Raw genomic sequence first — 19,450 nt, forward strand, 5'->3', positions numbered from 1 at the left:
ATTTTATCTGAAATACAATATAAATTGGATAGTTATGGCTTTTTAATTACATATAATCAAAATAAAATTAACTTATAATTCAAAAATAATAATAATAATTAGAATAAAAAACCGCAAAAATGTGTCATATTCGACCGTTTTAACACGTTTTATATGATTGAGAATCATCAAACAAAGCACATCTTCCTTCCTCTAATTACGAGTTTACGACTCACCCCTAACCTCATTTAATATCTTCCCCTGCTCTGTTTTTTTCCTCTCAATTCTCAACCATTTGACACTGATCAGTGTTCATCTCAACAAAAATCGCCATGGATGAAGAATACGATGTCATAGTTCTTGGAACTGGTCTTAAGGAATGCATTCTCAGTGGTCTACTCTCTGTTGATGGCCTCAAGGTCATTCTTTCCTTCCCATTTTTGATTTTTGATTTTACTTTTCTTAAACTGAATCATTTATCAATCTAGCTGTGAAGAATTTAGGATTTATGTTGATGCTATTATAATTGTGTAATTGAATTGGGTTTGTTTGTTTCTGTGTGTTTGATTAGGGGATCGTTTCGTTTTGTGAATTATATTGTTTTCTGGTGTAATTAATGTGTAAATCTTCGCTTGAATGATATTTGTTATTGTTTTAATGGGTTGGGAATTTGTTGATTTGATGAGAGGATTGTATAGACGTTGCTTGATTTCTTGTAGGATGTTAATTGATTGAGAACTCGAAGGAAATGACGTTGGGTGAATTTGGTTGTAAAGTGATAATGGGGTTATCTGATTTTGTTTTTAGATGCAGTTTTGCTCATTTGGATCAATTAGAAAAATGTGGTAGTTTGTAGATAAGTTTGGTATTGTGGATTGTGAGAAATGTTTTTGGTCTCTTGCGGATGAATAAGTGAATGATTGATCTCAATCCCGCAAGTTGAGATGCCTCTTCCTAACCACAATTAAAGATGATCACAAATAGCATCAAGTGACATTTGGTTTAGCATATTGATTGCACATGCTCATCAATTTGATAAACAACCCAAAATTGATTTTTGGGGTTGCTTTATATAGGAACACACACTTAAAATACTTCTAATACAAGTTGGAATCTAGAGTCAATGTACATCGATCCAAATTTAAACTCCTAAATTATTAAGAAAATAAAAATTTATATTCTTACTAGTTTGGAGACGTATTCCTACTAGATTTGGAGACGTATACTTGTACTAGGAACTGGAGACAATTCTGCTCCTACAAGGAATTGAAGACAATCCTACTCGAGGAATTGGTGACAAATCCTACGCTAATTAGAAATTGGAGACTAATCCTATTCCAACTAGGAAAACAACTAAGGAAACAATGAAAAACCCACTCAAGTGAAAGGTAAGAACATGTTTGCTAAAATTTAAGAAAATGCAACTTAGTAAAAGAAAAGATGCCATGCTTCGCATCAACCCATGATTTTAGACATTGTTACCAACTTTTAATAAATAAGGACCACACATGGTTTAACAAACCATTATACAAAAGTCCATTATCCTTCAAAACCAAAAAACTATAGTCCATTGCAATGTTACAAAAAATGAAATTCGATTCAAAACGAGAAACAAGAAACGTTAATCTAGTGTTTCGGTAATATAAGAAATGAATTTTCATCCAATAGAAGCTTAGATAGGACAACATTGTTGTTCAACTATTTTGATTTAGTTTCACATTTCGCACTTTAGTGGTCCATTGTACCATATACAAAAATTTTGCAACTAATTAAGGACGTCGCAGGAAGGAAATTGCTCTCATTAATTTGGGATGTAGTACATGTATTTGCATGTGCGAGTATAAGCATTTTCAGTGACCAATATGCAGAATTTTGTAGGGAAGATTTAAGGCACATTTAAAATGTCAATTGTAGAATATATTAACCCTTTTGTACGGTGTTGCTAGTATGTTTGTCCAATTGAGTCAAATGATCCTGGGTACAAGTGGGGTGACCGTGGAGTATAAAGATGCTCAATGTACTGAATTTAGGGGGAAGTGTAGGTTTATTCACTGATCTGAGGGCCTTTTAGGTCAAATCAGGATAGTGTGTTACTATATTCGAATGTGAGGAGACAGTTACGGAGTTTATACTTTACTCTAAGCTTTGCTTTAAATGAATATCCTTTAAAATTAAAGGAATAGTTTTTACAGTTTTTGATGCTTAGAATGGGTGATTCAGCAACTTAACTCTGTACTGCAGAAGCTGTTGATCTTTTATGTTGTCTGCTAGTATATTCATGCTGATTAGTCATGTTGTGTACTGTACTACTCTTTATATCTTTTCTTCTATATTTGGATTTTGATATGCTTCATTTCATAATTCAGGTGCTACACATGGATAGAAATGACTACTATGGGGGAGAATCAACTTCTCTTAATCTTATCCAGGTTTGCCTTAGATTATTCTGTACAGGTTGGGTTTTTCATGAATTTTATTATGCTAACCTGTTTATTATCATGTTATTGTAGCTTTGGAAGAAGTTTAGGGGAAATGACCAGCCTCCAGCTGATTTAGGTTCCAGCAGAGATTATAATGTGGATATGATGCCAAAGGTTTGTATTATTTTTTTATATATGCCTATGTTTGCTAACTTATTTGTGCAATCTTTAACTCATATCTCTGTTTCTGTGTTTAGTTTATAATGGCAAATGGTGCTCTTGTTCGTGTCCTCATCCACACTGATGTCACTAAATATCTATATTTTAAAGCTGTTGATGGTAGTTATGTTTTTAACAAAGGAAAGGTATGACTTTTATCAATTAAATAAGTTTGTATTAGATTTGTTTGTCACAAGAATGGCTTTGTTTCATCATTCACCATTCATTCTATTATAAAATCATTGGCAGGTCCACAAAGTACCTGCTACCGACATGGAGGCCTTGAAATCTCCTTTGATGGGATTGTTTGAAAAGCGTCGTGCCCGAAAATTTTTCATATATGTGCAAGATTATGTCGAGAATGATCCAAAGACACATGAGGGTCTGGATTTAACCAGAGTTACGACAAGTGACCTTATTGCGTATGCTCTTCAATGACCATGTTTGATGCTTGTTTTAAAGTTTATTTTCTTCAATGACCATGCACGTTCTCTGCACTGATGCTAAGGGCATCTCTGTGTGCTTTTCTATTCTGTCAAGCTATATTCTTCTGAAAAGTTTTGTAATTGATTCATTTTTCAAGCCTGCTTATATATTTTTATCTTCTACTCCCTATGTTCCTTAGTGTTCTTTCCACTTTCCGTTTTGGTATGTTCCTGATAGTTTTTTCTCTCTTAATTTGTTCCTTTTTCAGTGAAGTGTTTATTTCATACCTTCTCTGCCTTTTGATTATTTAATCCCCTCTCTCCACCTTTTCATTTCCCTATATTGCATCCCTATGATAACCATTTTTTTTCATAAAGGAGGGAGTACAGATTTGGTTAGTAACATATTGTCTTATTTATTCTTTTTGCTTCCTGCTTTCTCTCATTGTTTATTACATCACCACCCACCAATACCAAACAAACATAGTGCAAAGTTACGGTTTTGGTCACTTGATCGTGGACAAGGCGGATGATTTAATGGTTGTTTTGACCTATATTTCGGTCGTGGTAAGCTCATAAACCTTTGCAATACGAACATCATATGGTGAGGCTGCCTTGTTTTTGCCCTATGATACCCAAGCCTTAATCCCAAAAGATGAAGTCTTATTCTCTTTGCCTAGTTCCATTCAAGGTTTTCTGCCTATCTTTTTGTCTTCCGACATGTGTGCGCATAATTGCTGATCTAGATGTATGCTTGTGGGCATGCTTATAACCAACATCTTTTGTGTCTCTGTGGATCAATGGTACTGAGACCCTGTACTTTGTTTTGCATTATGCTCCTGTTCATAACTTGGATCTTTTTTTATTTGCAGAAAATATGGCCTTGGCCATGATACCATAGACTTTATTGGTCATGCATTGGCCCTTCATAGAGATGACCGTTACCTGGAGGAACCTGCATTAGATACTGTGAAGAGAATGAAGGTGATGAATCCATCTTGTCCAATTCCCACATAGTTTCTTTTTAGCACTTTCTATAGAATTTATACGCATTTTTGGTGTCTTTATGTTTGTTGCTTCAGCTATATGCCGAATCTCTGGCTCGCTTTCAAGGAGGATCTCCATACATCTATCCCCTGTATGGGTTAGGAGAATTGCCTCAGGTCAATTATATCTTATTCTTACGGGGACGAGTTTTTTTTTCTGTGGGAAGGGAGTGGATCTTATAGTTTCTCTTTAATTGTTTAATACTTGTGATATTCTGACTACACATCATACAGGCATTTGCACGACTTAGCGCTGTTTACGGTGGAACTTACATGTTGAATAAGCCTGAATGCAAGGTATGTCTGGTTAAGCTTCTGTGCTTACATATATGGTTTTTACAGTGTCGTTGCTGAATATTATTCTTTCACTTGGAACATTGCTGATTTTCATTTATTGTCAGGTCGAATTTGATGATGAGGGAAAAGTCATAGGTGTAACATCCGAGGGAGAAACTGCCAAGTGCAAAAAAGTTGTTTGCGACCCCTCTTATCTTCCTAACAAGGTAAATTCTGGATTATCAATTGAATTACATTTGTAACAATGTACTAAATGGTGATGATGGTAATATTTTTCTAGGATCTATCCCGAGCCAATGTCCATGACACATGATAATTACACATCTACCATCAAATGTCTATTTTTCTATATGAATCTCTATTTTGATCCGTTACCATTTGAAAGGTGTTCTTGAGTGGGAATGGTGTTTTATGAAGAATTATGCACACTTGGGGAATTCAATACCAAGGGATATTGGAGTGAGACATTGCTTCCCATATTGCTAAAAATTTATTTTAAGGACCACCATTTATTTCCTACTACCAAAATGGTTCAGTAAATTTGATTTGTGCTATTCCATTCTAATTACATGTATAGATTTTATGCTAGCAAGCCTTGCTTGAGTAATTGCATAGCGCAACATTTTAGACCATGCCGTAATCAATGTTCTCTTTTTTAACTTTATCCTCTTTACTCAAATATTTTTGGCTTTGCTGTCTGATAGTTCAAAGTTTTCAAACCATATAAAATTTAACTAACAACATTCCATTACCTCGGGGGATCAGAGGTATGCAACCTTACCCTTGTGATAATAAAGAAGTTGTTTCATATCAACCCTTCATAACATAATAAAAGAGGAAATATTGGCTTTTGTCACTTCCAGAGTATGATGTTGCTCTTTGAAGCTTTTTTTATTATGTGCAACTGATGGGTTATTGTTGTAATTTCTTTAAATTTTTGGTCTTCGTATACAGGTGAGGAAGGTGGGAAAGGTTGCAAGGGCTATCGCCATAATGAGCCACCCAATACCTAACACAGGTGATTCGCATTCAGTGCAAATTATTCTGCCACAGAAGCAATTAGGACGTAGCTCTGACATGTAAGTTTCATATCTTGACTGAAAGAGATATTTGCAAACTCTTTGAATCTGTTCTTCATTGGGGTAAAGATGCAGTTAGGATTTAAAGGTTAAAAGAGCAAGAATGGTTTTGTACATCAGGATGCCAACAGGCATTACTTTTCTCTGTTTTGCTAGTGCACCAGTCTATTTTTGAATTACTTTCTGGCTGTATTAACCTCATCAACTAGTGTTGAACACAATGAAAACAAGCTAGAATAACAGTTCTTAGTAATTGCGAAACTGTTGTTTAACCTCATCAATAAAAGAGCAAAAATGGTATTGTTCAATGCACTTCTCTAATTCTCTTCTTTCTGTAAATTTCTCTTTGTAATTATTTAAGTGATTTAATTGTTAAATAGTGAATGATAATGGATTAATTGTTATGTAGACCTAGGAAAAACTGCAAGTGATTGTCTGCCATGTTATTTGTTACTCATTTTAAAGGTATTCACGTCATGCTACTTCTGTGTTGTATACTTTTGCAGGTATGTCTTCTGCTGTTCATATACTCACAATGTCGCTCCAAAGGATAAAAATTTATTGCTTTTGTGTCAACAGAGGCTGAGACAGATAACCCCCAAACTGAATTAAAGCGTGGAATCGATCTTCTAGGTCCAGTTGATGAATTGTTCTTTGATATGTATGATAGATACGAGCCTGTCAATGAACCTTCATTGGACAACTGTTTCATCTCAACGGTTTGTCTTATTCTGCAAATCTGTTTGTTCATGCTCAAATTCTTGTCAACATTATTGGCAACTCAATTGTTTGCTTCATTTGATGCAGAGTTATGATGGCACGACACACTTTGAATCAACTGTAACTGATGTTCTTAACATGTATACAATGATTACCGGAAAGGTAAAAGTTGAGATCGTTTTATGCTACTGTGCTTCCCCTTACATTCTTATTGCTCTATTTTTTTTACTTCCTCTACGGGATGTGATTAGGTTTGGCATGGTATCTTTTCTTTATGTTTCCAAGTACTTGGTGCAATTTATAACTCATTTGCAATATCGTACAATTTTTTTCTATCTTTATGATGAACTATTTTTCCATCATAAATGTCATGTCTCTTCACTTCTGCTGCTGTTTCTTGTATTTTTCTAAGTAATTTGCTTTAGGATTCATGATTTGCCCAAAATCGCCCAAAATTAACCCAAGAGCGACCCAAAACGACTATAATTTGTTTCTTCGACTTGGGATTCGTGAGGAGATTCGCAAATCATGTGACAATGTGTACACCTTAGTATTGTGCTTGCTCATTTGGAGCAAAATGTGCAAATCTATTCCATTTGAGCAAAAAACACCCTTGGATTGAAGGCGCTCTTGGATTCATGGTACACAAACTGCAAGGGGAGGGTCGATTATAGATATCATTTCCACGTTTTGATAGATTTGGTGACATTTGCCTGATTTAAACTTGCAGGTGTTGGACCTTAATGTGGATCTTGCTGCTGCTAGTGCAGCTGAAGAGTGAATTAAAATTCTGTAATTCTGTGAATGATGCTATTGGTCATCCTGTTCCAGGACTCGTGCGCGTTACATGGCTCTCATGAAACTCGTAATAAGGTCTGTGCTGTGATTTATAGATTCACTATGCGTTTGCTGGGCTTCTGTTGAGCTGTTGATTGTCGAATGACTTAGCGTTTTTGTATAATTTTGTTTTTGTGTTCCTGTAAAATTGTGCATTTGTAAATTTACAATTTAGTAAATTTTCATAAACTCTACTGATGTTAGTAGTAATTTATCAAGGATGCAGTTGTTGCCTCAGCAATGAATATGATTGAAGAATATGTCGATATAGTAAATTTTCATAAACTCTACCGATGTTAGTAGGAATTTATCGAGAGGATGCGATTGTATACAATACATTTCGTAAACTCTGCTGATGTTGGTAGGGATTTATCGAGAGGATGCGGTTGTAGCCTCAGCGATAATTCAAGGAAGTCGACAAAGTAAATTTTCATACACTTGTGCTACGTACTTTAATCGTTGATACTTTTATTCCCAACACAAAAATGCAAATAAGTACCGCAAAGAGTTAGTATTGTTCGATACTCCTCTTCCTCGAGATTGCTCGTCAGGGTTGGGTGAATATTTTAGTGGGATACTTAATTATTGACGAGTTGTAGAATAAGATATGTTTTTCAGTGAAATAATTATAAATTTTAATGTAGAAAAAATATAATTTTTAGTAAGATATTATAAATAAAGCTATCAAAAATAATAATGAGATAAATTTTATGTGACAGCAAAATCACATAAACAAACATGTAGTGCCCACCATTGGGTGGATGTTTGTGATGCAATAACAAAAATTTGGCCTTTCCTCTCCCAACTCTTAAGACCGTAGTCCCTACCATGTGCATTCTAATTTTTAATCATAAACCCGTTTTTTCCTTTTTGGCAAATGACAATAATATTTTAAAGCACAAATTTACGCATATAATTATATTATTTTGATTGTTTTTGTTATCGTACCTATTTGTGTATTTCATTCATAGAAAATTATGATCATAAAAAAAACAACAACTAATAGCTATAAAGAAGAATTTTGATTTTCTTAAATTTTTAAAATAAGGAGAAAACAAAATTTGTCGTGTGTGTTTAATTATTATAAATACAGTTATATTCTAATTAAATGTCATATTTAATAATGTACCAATTTTAAGAAAAAAAAAGTTAGATGGAACTACATGATAGAGGTGAGTAAGGGGAAAAAATATTTAAAACGTGATAATATAATGATAATTGTAATTGAATTTATGATTATGATTTATGAATAAAAAAAAAATTACCAAATAAAAGAATAAAACTGTAAATATTAATATGTCAAAAGAAAAAATAAGAGATTCGCTAAAATAAGAAGTATATGAATAGACAGCTCTACCAGTGTAATTGAGAACTACGTACGTGTTAAAACAACCAAGTGAATTGGTTTTGGAAAAATATTTTAACTGAATTATTATTAAAAGTTTATTAATATTTATGGGTTGCAATTTTTTGTATAGTTTATCTACACTTATTGAAATTATTTTAGATATTTTATTGCTATTTACTAAGATAGAAATTAGGAGTATTTTTTTATATGCTGTAATGAGGGAAGGAGAAGGCATGAGAGGGCTAAAGGGGTGATGCGGATCGATATTAGATCCTTACTTGAAGATAATGATACATATTTCAATTAAGATAAGACTCGATCATTAAACTTTTTAAATTTGTACAATTTTAGATTTTGATGCATCAAATAAACTCAATCAACATAAATTTTTGATTAATTAAACAATTGTTTATTTCTTCATGACATCAATTATAAATCTTACAACGATTCAACTTATATATGAGATAAATAAAGTAATAAAGACATCAATCAAATATTATTTTTCAAGTTTAATGGATAAACAAATAATCCTTAACGTCATAGATCTTAAAGTACATTTGTTTGTCAATATTAAATTGTTGTAATAGAAATGATTTTTTAGTGCAATTTTTCATAAATTGTATCATGTTATTTCTATGGTGATGAAACATTGATTACAAAGTTTGTATTGTTTTCTGTATTTAACCCGAACTTACCTTAAAGCTAGTTTTTAGGTGACTAAACTATAATATTATCTTAGATTTCAGGGTTGTGCAGCCAACCCCAATTATAACCCCACCTAAATTCGACTCGACTTGAAATCAAATTTGGCTTGTTGTGGCTATAACTAGACATAGTTCCCCACACGATTTAACCCATACCTAAACCGACCAAGGTTAAACCATTGAATTGACTTAGTAAAATAAAAATCTAACAAAAGCCAATCTAAGATAAAATTGACATGATCCAATAAATTTCAAAGTTGACATAGCCCAACAAAATAACTTAATTTACAATATAATATAAACATAATATTTTATAACATTCTGGTTGATTCATATGTGAATTATTCTCGAGCCGAAAGACTTTTTGGCTACACTTTATTTTATGAGTATAAAAGTATCATCTTCATTTCTTTCTCAAGTCTTAATTATAGTTATTATAAAGGAAATACACAAGATGATCATAATACTTTTTTATTTTACATTATTTTAGATTACATCCCATCACATAATCAATTAAAAATTGTTACCAGTTACTTAAAAGTGTTGGCTTTTCTAAGCTAAAATCTAAAAAGCATCTAGCTTTCTCTTAGACAAGGTTAAGACAATTTTTTTGCTTCTTTTTTCAATCTATTTCTATTTCTCTTCTATAAATTTAACAATTAAATATAACAAATTCTTTAATCTCTTGTTCCTTTATACTTCTAGTATATATTTGTAATAAGATAAGATTGACCAACCTAACAAATTCCTTATGTATCAATGGTTGTGTTTCGAGAATTGATTTTTGTCTGAATTATAATAAGTATTTTTTCTGCTTTTATTTGTTCTTTCTATTTACTTTTTACATAGATTTCAATACAAATTTAAAAGTTAAATAATTTTGATTGTGACGAATCTATCAAGATAGCACATTTAGAAAGTATATATTGAGACGAATATATCAAGTTCCCACATGAATATGTTGTTTTATATAGATCAATGAAAAATTATAGTCAAAATTTAACACTAAAATTCGAAATTTATCTGAGAAGAACATATAAAAAGAAAAAAAGTATCATTTTTTTCTCATAAAATTCTGATTCTTATTCTCACTTAATCTTTTCTTTTTCTCAACAATTTCTCTAATTAAACAAAAACTTGTGGTGTTTCAACACTCAACCTTGATACTTATTACTTTAATAATGATGTTGAGAGCTTAATTAAATAAGTTTAGTTAGTTATAATGTTGAGAACTTTGACAGTTGACGCAATTAATTAATTAATTAATCATATGTCAATTATTTTTCATGATATGAATTTTGAGGATATACTTCGTACTTTATGTAGTAGGAATAGTCTAAGTGTAATGGATAAGCGGATAGGCAAAGCATTAATGGCGTACGCGATGGATTGGACTTGTAACTTCTGCAAACTGTAGTCTTCCTCGTCTTTATGATCGGTTATACAAACGTATGTTAAAAGTAATTCTAGTTAAATTTTATACAAATTATAAGAATATTAAATTTTTTGAAAAATTTATTGCAGTGATATTGAGTTTTTGACTTTTTCACTAAAGTGTTTATTTAAATACATGTGATATTGAGTTTTCAACTTTTTTATGTGGTAGACAAAGCATTAAGTTTTTTGTTAAATTAACTTCGTATTTCGACTGAATTTCAAATTATGTGTTCAATTAGGGTGATTACAACGTTTGTTTTCTGAAAAATATTAAGTAAAAATAGTATAAAGTTAACAAAAAAAAACTTTCATTTTATCCACTAGTGGAAAAATTTAAAAATCAAAATCACTACGTGAATTAAAAAAATTTATCTACCATATAAATAAAACAAAAACTCAAATTTACAACATAAAATTTTTCAAAATTTTTATTTTAAAATTTAGCCGCAAACAGTCTTTCACCGTAACTAATACTTCAAAATAGAAGTAGTCCAAGTCTCGAGTAACATTAATATCTTATCCATGTCACCATTTACAAATAAAATTTTTACAAATTCTTTCCTTTTATGAATCTATTTAATATTTACATAAAAAAATATAAATATTTTTACTAAATAATCATATTCATCTAATATATTTTACTAAAATAACATCACATAATTATATTTTACACTAAAAGTAACATAATTTTCTCTTTTAAAATAAATTTGTCCTTTTAATAAATGTAACACCAATGACGCATTATTTTTTTATTAGAACTTAATAATTCATTATTAAAAATATTGTACGACATTTATAATAGAGTAGCATTTGATCAAATTCATAATAATTTTAATCAAATAAAATTTTATATGGAAAAAACTACAATTATTATAAAGAATATCTGATACTAAAGCATTCTATATCACATTGATGTGTGATCAACCTTCTTTTAGGGGTACTTTGAAATAAAAAAAGTTTGACATTATTGACTCTATCAGCAAAATTAACACTTATAGTAATGTTATATAACTTTTTACCATCGAATTGATAACAAGACTTAAACTACCACTATTAGAGACTTTAAAAACCAATAAATCTAATCTAATAATTGAATTAAGAATAGCGCTAGACTAGAGAGAATGAATTTTCATTTGTAAATAAAAAACAACCAAAATAAAGAGATGATAGACTTACCATCAACCATAAAATTGATAATAACCCAAAATTAACATTGAAGACTAGGGCTTGCCGATTATAATTACTTAACTTTTATTATAATTAATTAATTTTTATTTTCATTGATTTAATTATTTTTATTCTCATTGATTTAATTATTTAGTTTGAATTCACATATCTATTTTTTGAAAAAGAACATTAAAAAAAAATATTATGAGTATGTCTATTTTTAAAATAATGTAAAATAAATAAAACAACATAAAACAAAAATCAATCCTAATCGGATGAGATGGTAGATGGGATTCTATACGGTAAGGACATATTTAGATTGGATGTATATATTTAAAGGGTAAAAAAATCAAAGTAAGAAAATAAAGTTAATAAATGAAAAATTAGTAAAATTAAATTATTGTAGAGGTGAAAGAATAGTTGCAAAGTGATGAAAAATAAAAAAAGCTTTTAATTTTATAAGATAATTATTTATTCTAGAGAGGGGAAAATATATTACCTTTCATAAGAGGAAAATCATTTTTTTTTTCCTTTATTTTATGTTCATTTTCATTATTTTGATTTATTTCCTCTTAAAGGTAAACAGTCCTGCCCTATCCATTTGAATTATAACATACATAGGGCTTGCAGATGGCAGCTCACACCAAAAAATGAGGCATAAGAACTTAAAAAGGGCAACAATGGCAGACTCTAAAACCAACATACTAGCATTATTGAATCCATTACTCATTAAAAGTCACAATAAGAGTAATAAACAAGATGAACCCAATACAAAATATACTTCAAAAATCAAACCAATTACATAAGAAAATGAGCTGCTGAGAAAGGAATCCTTAAGAATCTTGGCGGAGTTTCAACCTGAATCCATCTCCAATTCATCTTCCCATTTTCTTCCTCCATTTCCAACATAAACATTCGTTCTCCATCACTATTTTCCCCATTTCCCATCACACAAATCTTACCATTTCCAACATCAATCAATGAAACCCACCCATTTACCCCTTTTGGGATCCCACCCATATTGTTCAACCCTTTCCATACTCTCATTTCCCAATCATACTCCATTACTTCCCCTTCATTCACATCCCACCATTTCTTCTTCCCTTCAAGCTTAACAACCGCACTTGATTTTGGGTTTTTCATCGGGTATGGCCAAACTCCGGTTACTATGCTCCATTCCTCTTTTTCCGGGTCGAATACTTCACAATCGCTTCGAAACCTTCCTTGAGATTCAGTTCCGTAACCGCTTATTACCCAAAACTTACCATCATCAAAGATTGATAACCCATAACATTCATCTCGTTCTTCCGTTAGTGGCGGAATCTTCTTCCATTGGTCGTGTTCCACATCATACTCTTCTGCGGATTTTAACGCATTTTTCTGACCGTCATGTCCTCCGGCGACATAAACTGTTGTACTTCCCGGAGCTCCGACTGCAAAGAAAGATCTCGCTGTAGGCATAGGAGAACCTTCTTTCCAAACTCCAAGGTTTAAATCGATTACAACAACCCTAGAAACGGGTTCTAAAGTGGTCGGATCCCACCCTCCTAATACAACCAGTTTTCCAACCTCAGATAATACTACACATTGTGAAAATGTTGGAATCGTAAGACCAGATAAACACCGCCATTCTTCAGTTTTCGCATTATAAATATTGAGATTGTAATTCGGTAATCCAATTCCATTACTGGGTTGTTTGTTATCCTCGATGTCAATATCCATAAAATCCGATTCTTCAAAAATGGTAGTTTTCTCAGCGGATATTGACTGAGAAAGAGGCTGAATCAAGAATAGATGATTCTCAGCGAAGTTACTAATTCGACGGAGAGAGAAAAAGGAAGGATTAGAAATGGTGGATTTCCACTGATGAGAAACTAATCTGAGAGTTGGATGAGAAGTAATTGGAACTCTTAAGAGACATTCCATAGCCAAGTCATGTGGTAAACCTGGAATTAATTCGTTAATGGAGGAATGAAATTGAAATAATTCAATTGGATCCGCCATTGTTAAGGAAGAATTGAGGTCTGAGGATGAGAAATTGAATAAGGAAGTGAGTGTGGAAGAGAGAGAAAGAGAGGAAATTGGGGGTTTTTGATGGCGGTGGAGGAATAAGATTAAGATAATTGAAAATGTATAGTGGAAAGGAAAGATAATTTATAGCGCAGGATTTAACGGCGTCACTTTACCGTACGATATGGAGTTGATTATCTGAGAACGTTATTCGTGTAATTTCCCATGGTTCATAAAATCTAGCCCATATGCCCTTTGGGGAGATTTACTTGTATCATTTGGCGGTAATTACTTTAAAAGTAGAAGTGATTACGCTAATCTAATATATATATATACATTAGTCCATTAAAGATGGTTTTATTAAAGAATTTGTGTTTTTTAATTTATCAAATTAAAATTATAGATAATTACTTTAATGCACTATATATATATATATATATATATATATATATATATATATATATATATATTGAAAATTAATACTCCCTCCGTTCTTTTTTGATCTTCCACTTCGGATTTTTCACACATATTAAGAAAGATAGAATCTTTGGGTTGTAGTGGGTATTATTTTAATTAAATATTAGTGTAGAGTAATGGTTGTATTGAAAGTATGAGGTTGTAGTGGATATTATTTTAATTAAATAGTAGTGTGAAGTAATGATTGTATTGAAAGTATGAGAGAGAAAATAATTATAAATAAAAAAAATGGGGTACATTAAAAGAAAAGGGGGGTTTTAAGGGGTAAAAGTGAGATAAAAACTTTCTAAAAATAGAAAGTATTCTAAAGTGGAAGAACTTTTGAAACTACCCGTTATAGTAATGTGGAAGATCAAAAAAGAACGGAGGGAGTATATATATATATATATATATATATATATATATATATATATATATATATATATATATATATATATGTGTGTGTGTGTGTCAGCCCAATAGAGATGGTCTTACCATGTCCCATTTTTAAAATTTGTGTTAAGTAATCAATATCTGTATATTAAAAAAGATATGTAAAAACGTTAATGAGATATGCGTAAGAAAAAAATAGGGCAAAATAAAGATTTACATAGTTATGTTTTGCCAAACGATCAGATGAGGATAATATAGCAAGTATAATGAAACGAAAAAAGTATCAAAATTATAAAAATTATTCTTCCCCTTTTTTTTTTTAATTTTTCAATTTAGGCAGTTTCTTTTTTCTTTAAAAAATCTTTTTTATTAATATTATATTTTTTAGACATAACTAATCTAAATCATTCTAAGTAAATATTTTTTAATGCTTATAATATATATATATATATATATATATATATATATATATATATATATATATATATATATATATATATATATATAAAAGTAATTTTATTTTGATACTTTTTACTGTTTGTGGTCCATATATTTTTTCTATTAAATTTATTTTGTATGATTTTTAAATATTATAATCCTCATTAATTTTAACTTTATTTCCCATTAGTGATGGTTGACTATTTAACACAAAAAGACATTAATCAATAAATAACTAAGAACAAATAATTAATCTTGTGGATATTTAAAACATTAAAGGTACTAATTCCTAAATCTTTGTCATAATAATAATTTATTTCTCTATATAAGTGAAGTCATACGTATGTTGAACCAAATCATACACCGTTTTACTATATGACTATGAAAAATAATTACTTACAAATTTTAAATAATTATTTTAAAGTTATAAATGATGAACTTATAACAATAATAAATATATATTAATAATCTCACCATAATAACATTTTATTTGAAAATTTGTGTTATCCAGAGTTGCCAAAATGTTTCAACTTAATATTAAATGGTACTTAAAAGTTGGTGTTGGTAGATTTTTTATCTCCGGAATCGGTTATAAATTGGGCAATGGTCACTTTGATTCGTTTTCTTTACTTGGTGTTGAAGCGGTGGTTTCACAAATTAAGCATTATTACAAGTGACAACTTGAGAATATTTTTATGTCAGTTTTAAGAATGATAATTTTATTTGGAAATTTGAAATTGGCTTAAATTTATTATTTAGTAAATTAAAAAATTTAAAATTTAAATTTGGAATAAATTTCACTATTATATTTTAAGTAGTCAAAGTTGAGAATTTGAATGATTCTCTAAACCTTGTCATTCTCAAATTCTTTATTTATAGTTTTATAATTAAAATCTATAATTTAAAATGAAATATTTAATCCCAAATACTACATTATATATTATAATTTGAATTGTGTGAATAATATTAAATGAGAGTTAAAATGGTCGACGAGAATAAAAAATAGTAGAGCATTTCATAAATGAAAAAAGGAAATTGTAGCAAAAGTATTAACTCAATATTACGGGACCACTTGTGCCAAAAATCTGTACTTATGTTTTTGAAAATATATGGGATTACAAATAATCATAATCGATAATTGGTAAACAGTGAATAGAGATAACAACGAATTAGACTTGGACAAACGACGAGTTAGACTTGAAAATTCAAATTAAAAATTACTTATAAGAAGTCTCATCCTCAATCTCAATCCTTGTTATCTTCATCTCCATGTGAATTGTCATTCATACTTGCATCGGTTTATTATATTAGATGTGTCACGCTACACCACAATACTGTCTTGTAAGGTCTTGTAATCCGCTTCATGAATGTTTTTTTTGTTAAAATCTCTATTATTGTCTACATATGAGTTATTCCACATCAAAGAAAGATAATATAGTAATCACTTTATAAATCGCTCGTTGGTATTAGACGTGAACTTCTTGGATTTAAAAGTGGGTTATTTGATGTATTTCCTATTTGGGTTATATTGGGATGATTTATCCCACATCAACAAATTAAACATGCAGTGTACACTTTATAAGTTATTTGAGTCATTTTTTCCATTGCCATATCGTATGGTTCTGGGATGTTGTATATTTCCTTAACTTATGAAGTGTGCACCTAATCTCTCCCTGTTAATATGCTGACCTTTATAATAAATCTAGCCTATTTTAACAGGTTATCCAAACTCATTTTTTGAAATCTAACATGGTATCAGAGCACGATTTATTGTTGGACTAACTAAACCTTTATATATAACTGGGCATTTGATTACATCAATAATTAAGGAGTCTTTAATCATAAATTCTTGTATGAGACGGTTTCATTGTGAGACATGCCTCATACTTGGGTTAAATAACCCAATAATAAAAACTTTTAGCTTATAGGCTTCTTGTTTTGAGGTCGTCTCGCTGTGAGACGGTCCCATACAAAATGGGTCGTTTTACCCTCATATGTGTTGATGTGTCCTTTGTATTGCCCACATGTAAGTTATTCTATATAGAGAAATTCATCAATCTCAATGAAATGGTAGAAGTAAAATAAAAAGCCACGAGTTTCCGTCATCAAAATACATCAATCCCAAACGTCATTGCAAGGAACAATCCAATTATCACACTCACTTGTGAGAACACTCGTTTTTGGTAACTCAAAATTAAACCGAAAAGTGAGTCAAACACTAATTTTGTGTGACATTGAAAATAATGAACAAAGTTAATGTAAGACATGTTAGTTAAGTGTTAGATATCTTTGAAATTATGTACTTTCGAGTAATGTTGCAACAAATTAGGGTTTTTTTATACAAAGAGTGTTATGAACGTAGAATCTAATTAGATTTAAATTTTTAAATTTTTAAATTATCAAATTTTTAATTCAATTACAATTCAAATAAATAATAATATAAATATCTGAAGTTTTTAAACGTATTCCTTCATATGATTACTCAATCTAGACCATCTCAAAAATTTGTTAATTATCAAACTACCTCTACATGTAATTGAGTTATTAATTGAAATTAGTGGTAATATTATTAGTTGATTTAAGCTTGATTAGTATTTATTTATTTTTCCTTTAGTTTAATCTTCAAACTAAGAATTTAAAACTTAATTTAACATTTATAATCAATCTAAATGTATTAACTTTCTCTCTCAATTTTTCCACGTCACATAACTTGATTTTTGTTGGAGATTTAAAAAAAAATCATCGAACAATCACATTTATTTCTTCATTATTACATAATTCAAACATCACACACAAGAATATTTTAGACAATATGCTCGAATATTAAAAAAAAAGGTAAATGACACTCCCAGTATCCCGCACAAGGCAGGATTCGGGTGGGGGGTTTTCTTTTTCCTGAAAGATGCGGACAAATTATACTCGTTCTCCCAAAAGAGGGAGTAAAGAGAGATGCGCGCAGTCAAAAAACTCCCCAACTAATACATGCGCCCAATAAGAGTCGAACCCTAAACCTTCTACTCTACATATAGATACTCAAATACTAGTCGTTTTCAAAAGAAGTCATGAACTTAAACTCCCTTTTATGTTATCTACTTGATTTATTCTCATTACAAATCATTAAATTTTATAAAACAAATCACCACGTGGGAGAAAAATTTTAAAATAATATATTTCTAAACGACTTTAAAAAGGGGGCTTTGGTATGTGAGAATAGAGTGGATTGCGAAATTATATTCAAAAGTTTTTATTTTCATATTTGTTTAATGGGATTTGGAATTGAAGGTGGAATTGAGAATTGAGTTTTCACCCTCTTAATTCCCAAGGAAATAGTAACGGGGTTTTGGTAATAGGGGTTTTGGTAAATATTTGATAAAAAAAATCTACATATATTATATTTTATTTAAAAGGGTAAAATTGTAAATTGATAATTTATTCCCATTTTCATTCCCACATACACCAAATAAGAATTTAATTATATTTTAACGATTCCCAATCAATAATTTCCAATCTCAAATCCACTTTTTAATTCCACAAACCAAACATCCCTTAAATATATACAAAACAAAATATGGAATTCCTTACTTTCTCATTTGTTTGCGTTATTAGTTTCACTGTATTTCTGATGTAAAACTCCTTAACACAAAATAGTAATTATTTGTGACAATGAGCTTTCTTATAATATTGTATTTTCACTGTTTCATTATACTTATTACAGCTTGTTTTGAATGAGACTTTTTCACTATAAGATGGGTCTATATAATAGTTTATTTCTTCAATTACTTACTTTAAGATCATAAGTAATTGTTTTAAGGTTACAAGTAATCACTCTAAAACTATAATTAGTTATTATATTAAAATTATAAGTGATCACTTTAACGTTATAAATGATTATTTTAAGACAAAAAATAAATATTGAGCCAGCTCAATAGAAATAGTCTCACCATGGACCGTCCCATTTAAGAATTAGTGTACTTATTATATTTGACTTTTTACGCAACCCAATATGCTATTTCGATCATTATATATTAAACTATTTACATTTGTGAAATGCAAAAAGTTATATTATAAAAGTATAAGATTAGTCGATTCAAATAAGATTTCACATGACTATATTTTTATTACAAATTAGCCAAAATATATAAAATAAACTTAAACGATAAATAATATCTATATGATTTGATGTACTCCTAATTGACAAGTAGAAGCAAAGATATGAAATTAATCAAATTGAGTTTGATAGAAAGATCTAAAAAGTAATAAATAAAGGAATACAACTTGGATTAATCACAAATCTGAAATTTGGTATAAACCAAACCCAACTTTTTTATGAAAGAAAAAAAAAGAAGCAAAAGTAGTATATAAAGATGTGATTGATCACTAGTGGCCTAGTGCTTAGTTTCCTAAAGAGTCCAATAATAATTAGTTAACTTTAGTGTACTTGGATAATTATTACTTCCTCCGTTCCATTTTAGTTG

The 19,450-nt window shown here is 30.1% G+C and overlaps 1 protein-coding gene and 1 pseudogene across 1 annotated transcript; one reads left to right on the forward strand and one right to left on the reverse strand.

Moving 5' to 3' along the window:
* Positions 1–175: 175 nt before the first annotated feature.
* Positions 176–7,272, forward strand: LOC130825573 (guanosine nucleotide diphosphate dissociation inhibitor 1-like; annotated as a pseudogene).
* Positions 7,273–12,100: 4,828 nt separating this feature from the next.
* LOC130825574 (F-box/kelch-repeat protein SKIP20-like) lies at positions 12,101–13,797 on the reverse strand. The gene has a single exon (XM_057690861.1). The coding sequence runs from the start codon at positions 13,680–13,682 to the stop codon at positions 12,477–12,479; it is 1,206 nt and encodes a 401-aa protein (XP_057546844.1). The 5' UTR covers positions 13,683–13,797; the 3' UTR covers positions 12,101–12,476.
* Between the last annotated feature and the right edge of the window lie 5,653 nt (positions 13,798–19,450).

This window comes from Amaranthus tricolor, chromosome 10 (assembly GCF_026212465.1).
Source record: "Amaranthus tricolor cultivar Red isolate AtriRed21 chromosome 10, ASM2621246v1, whole genome shotgun sequence".
NCBI lineage: Eukaryota > Viridiplantae > Streptophyta > Magnoliopsida > Caryophyllales > Amaranthaceae > Amaranthus > Amaranthus tricolor.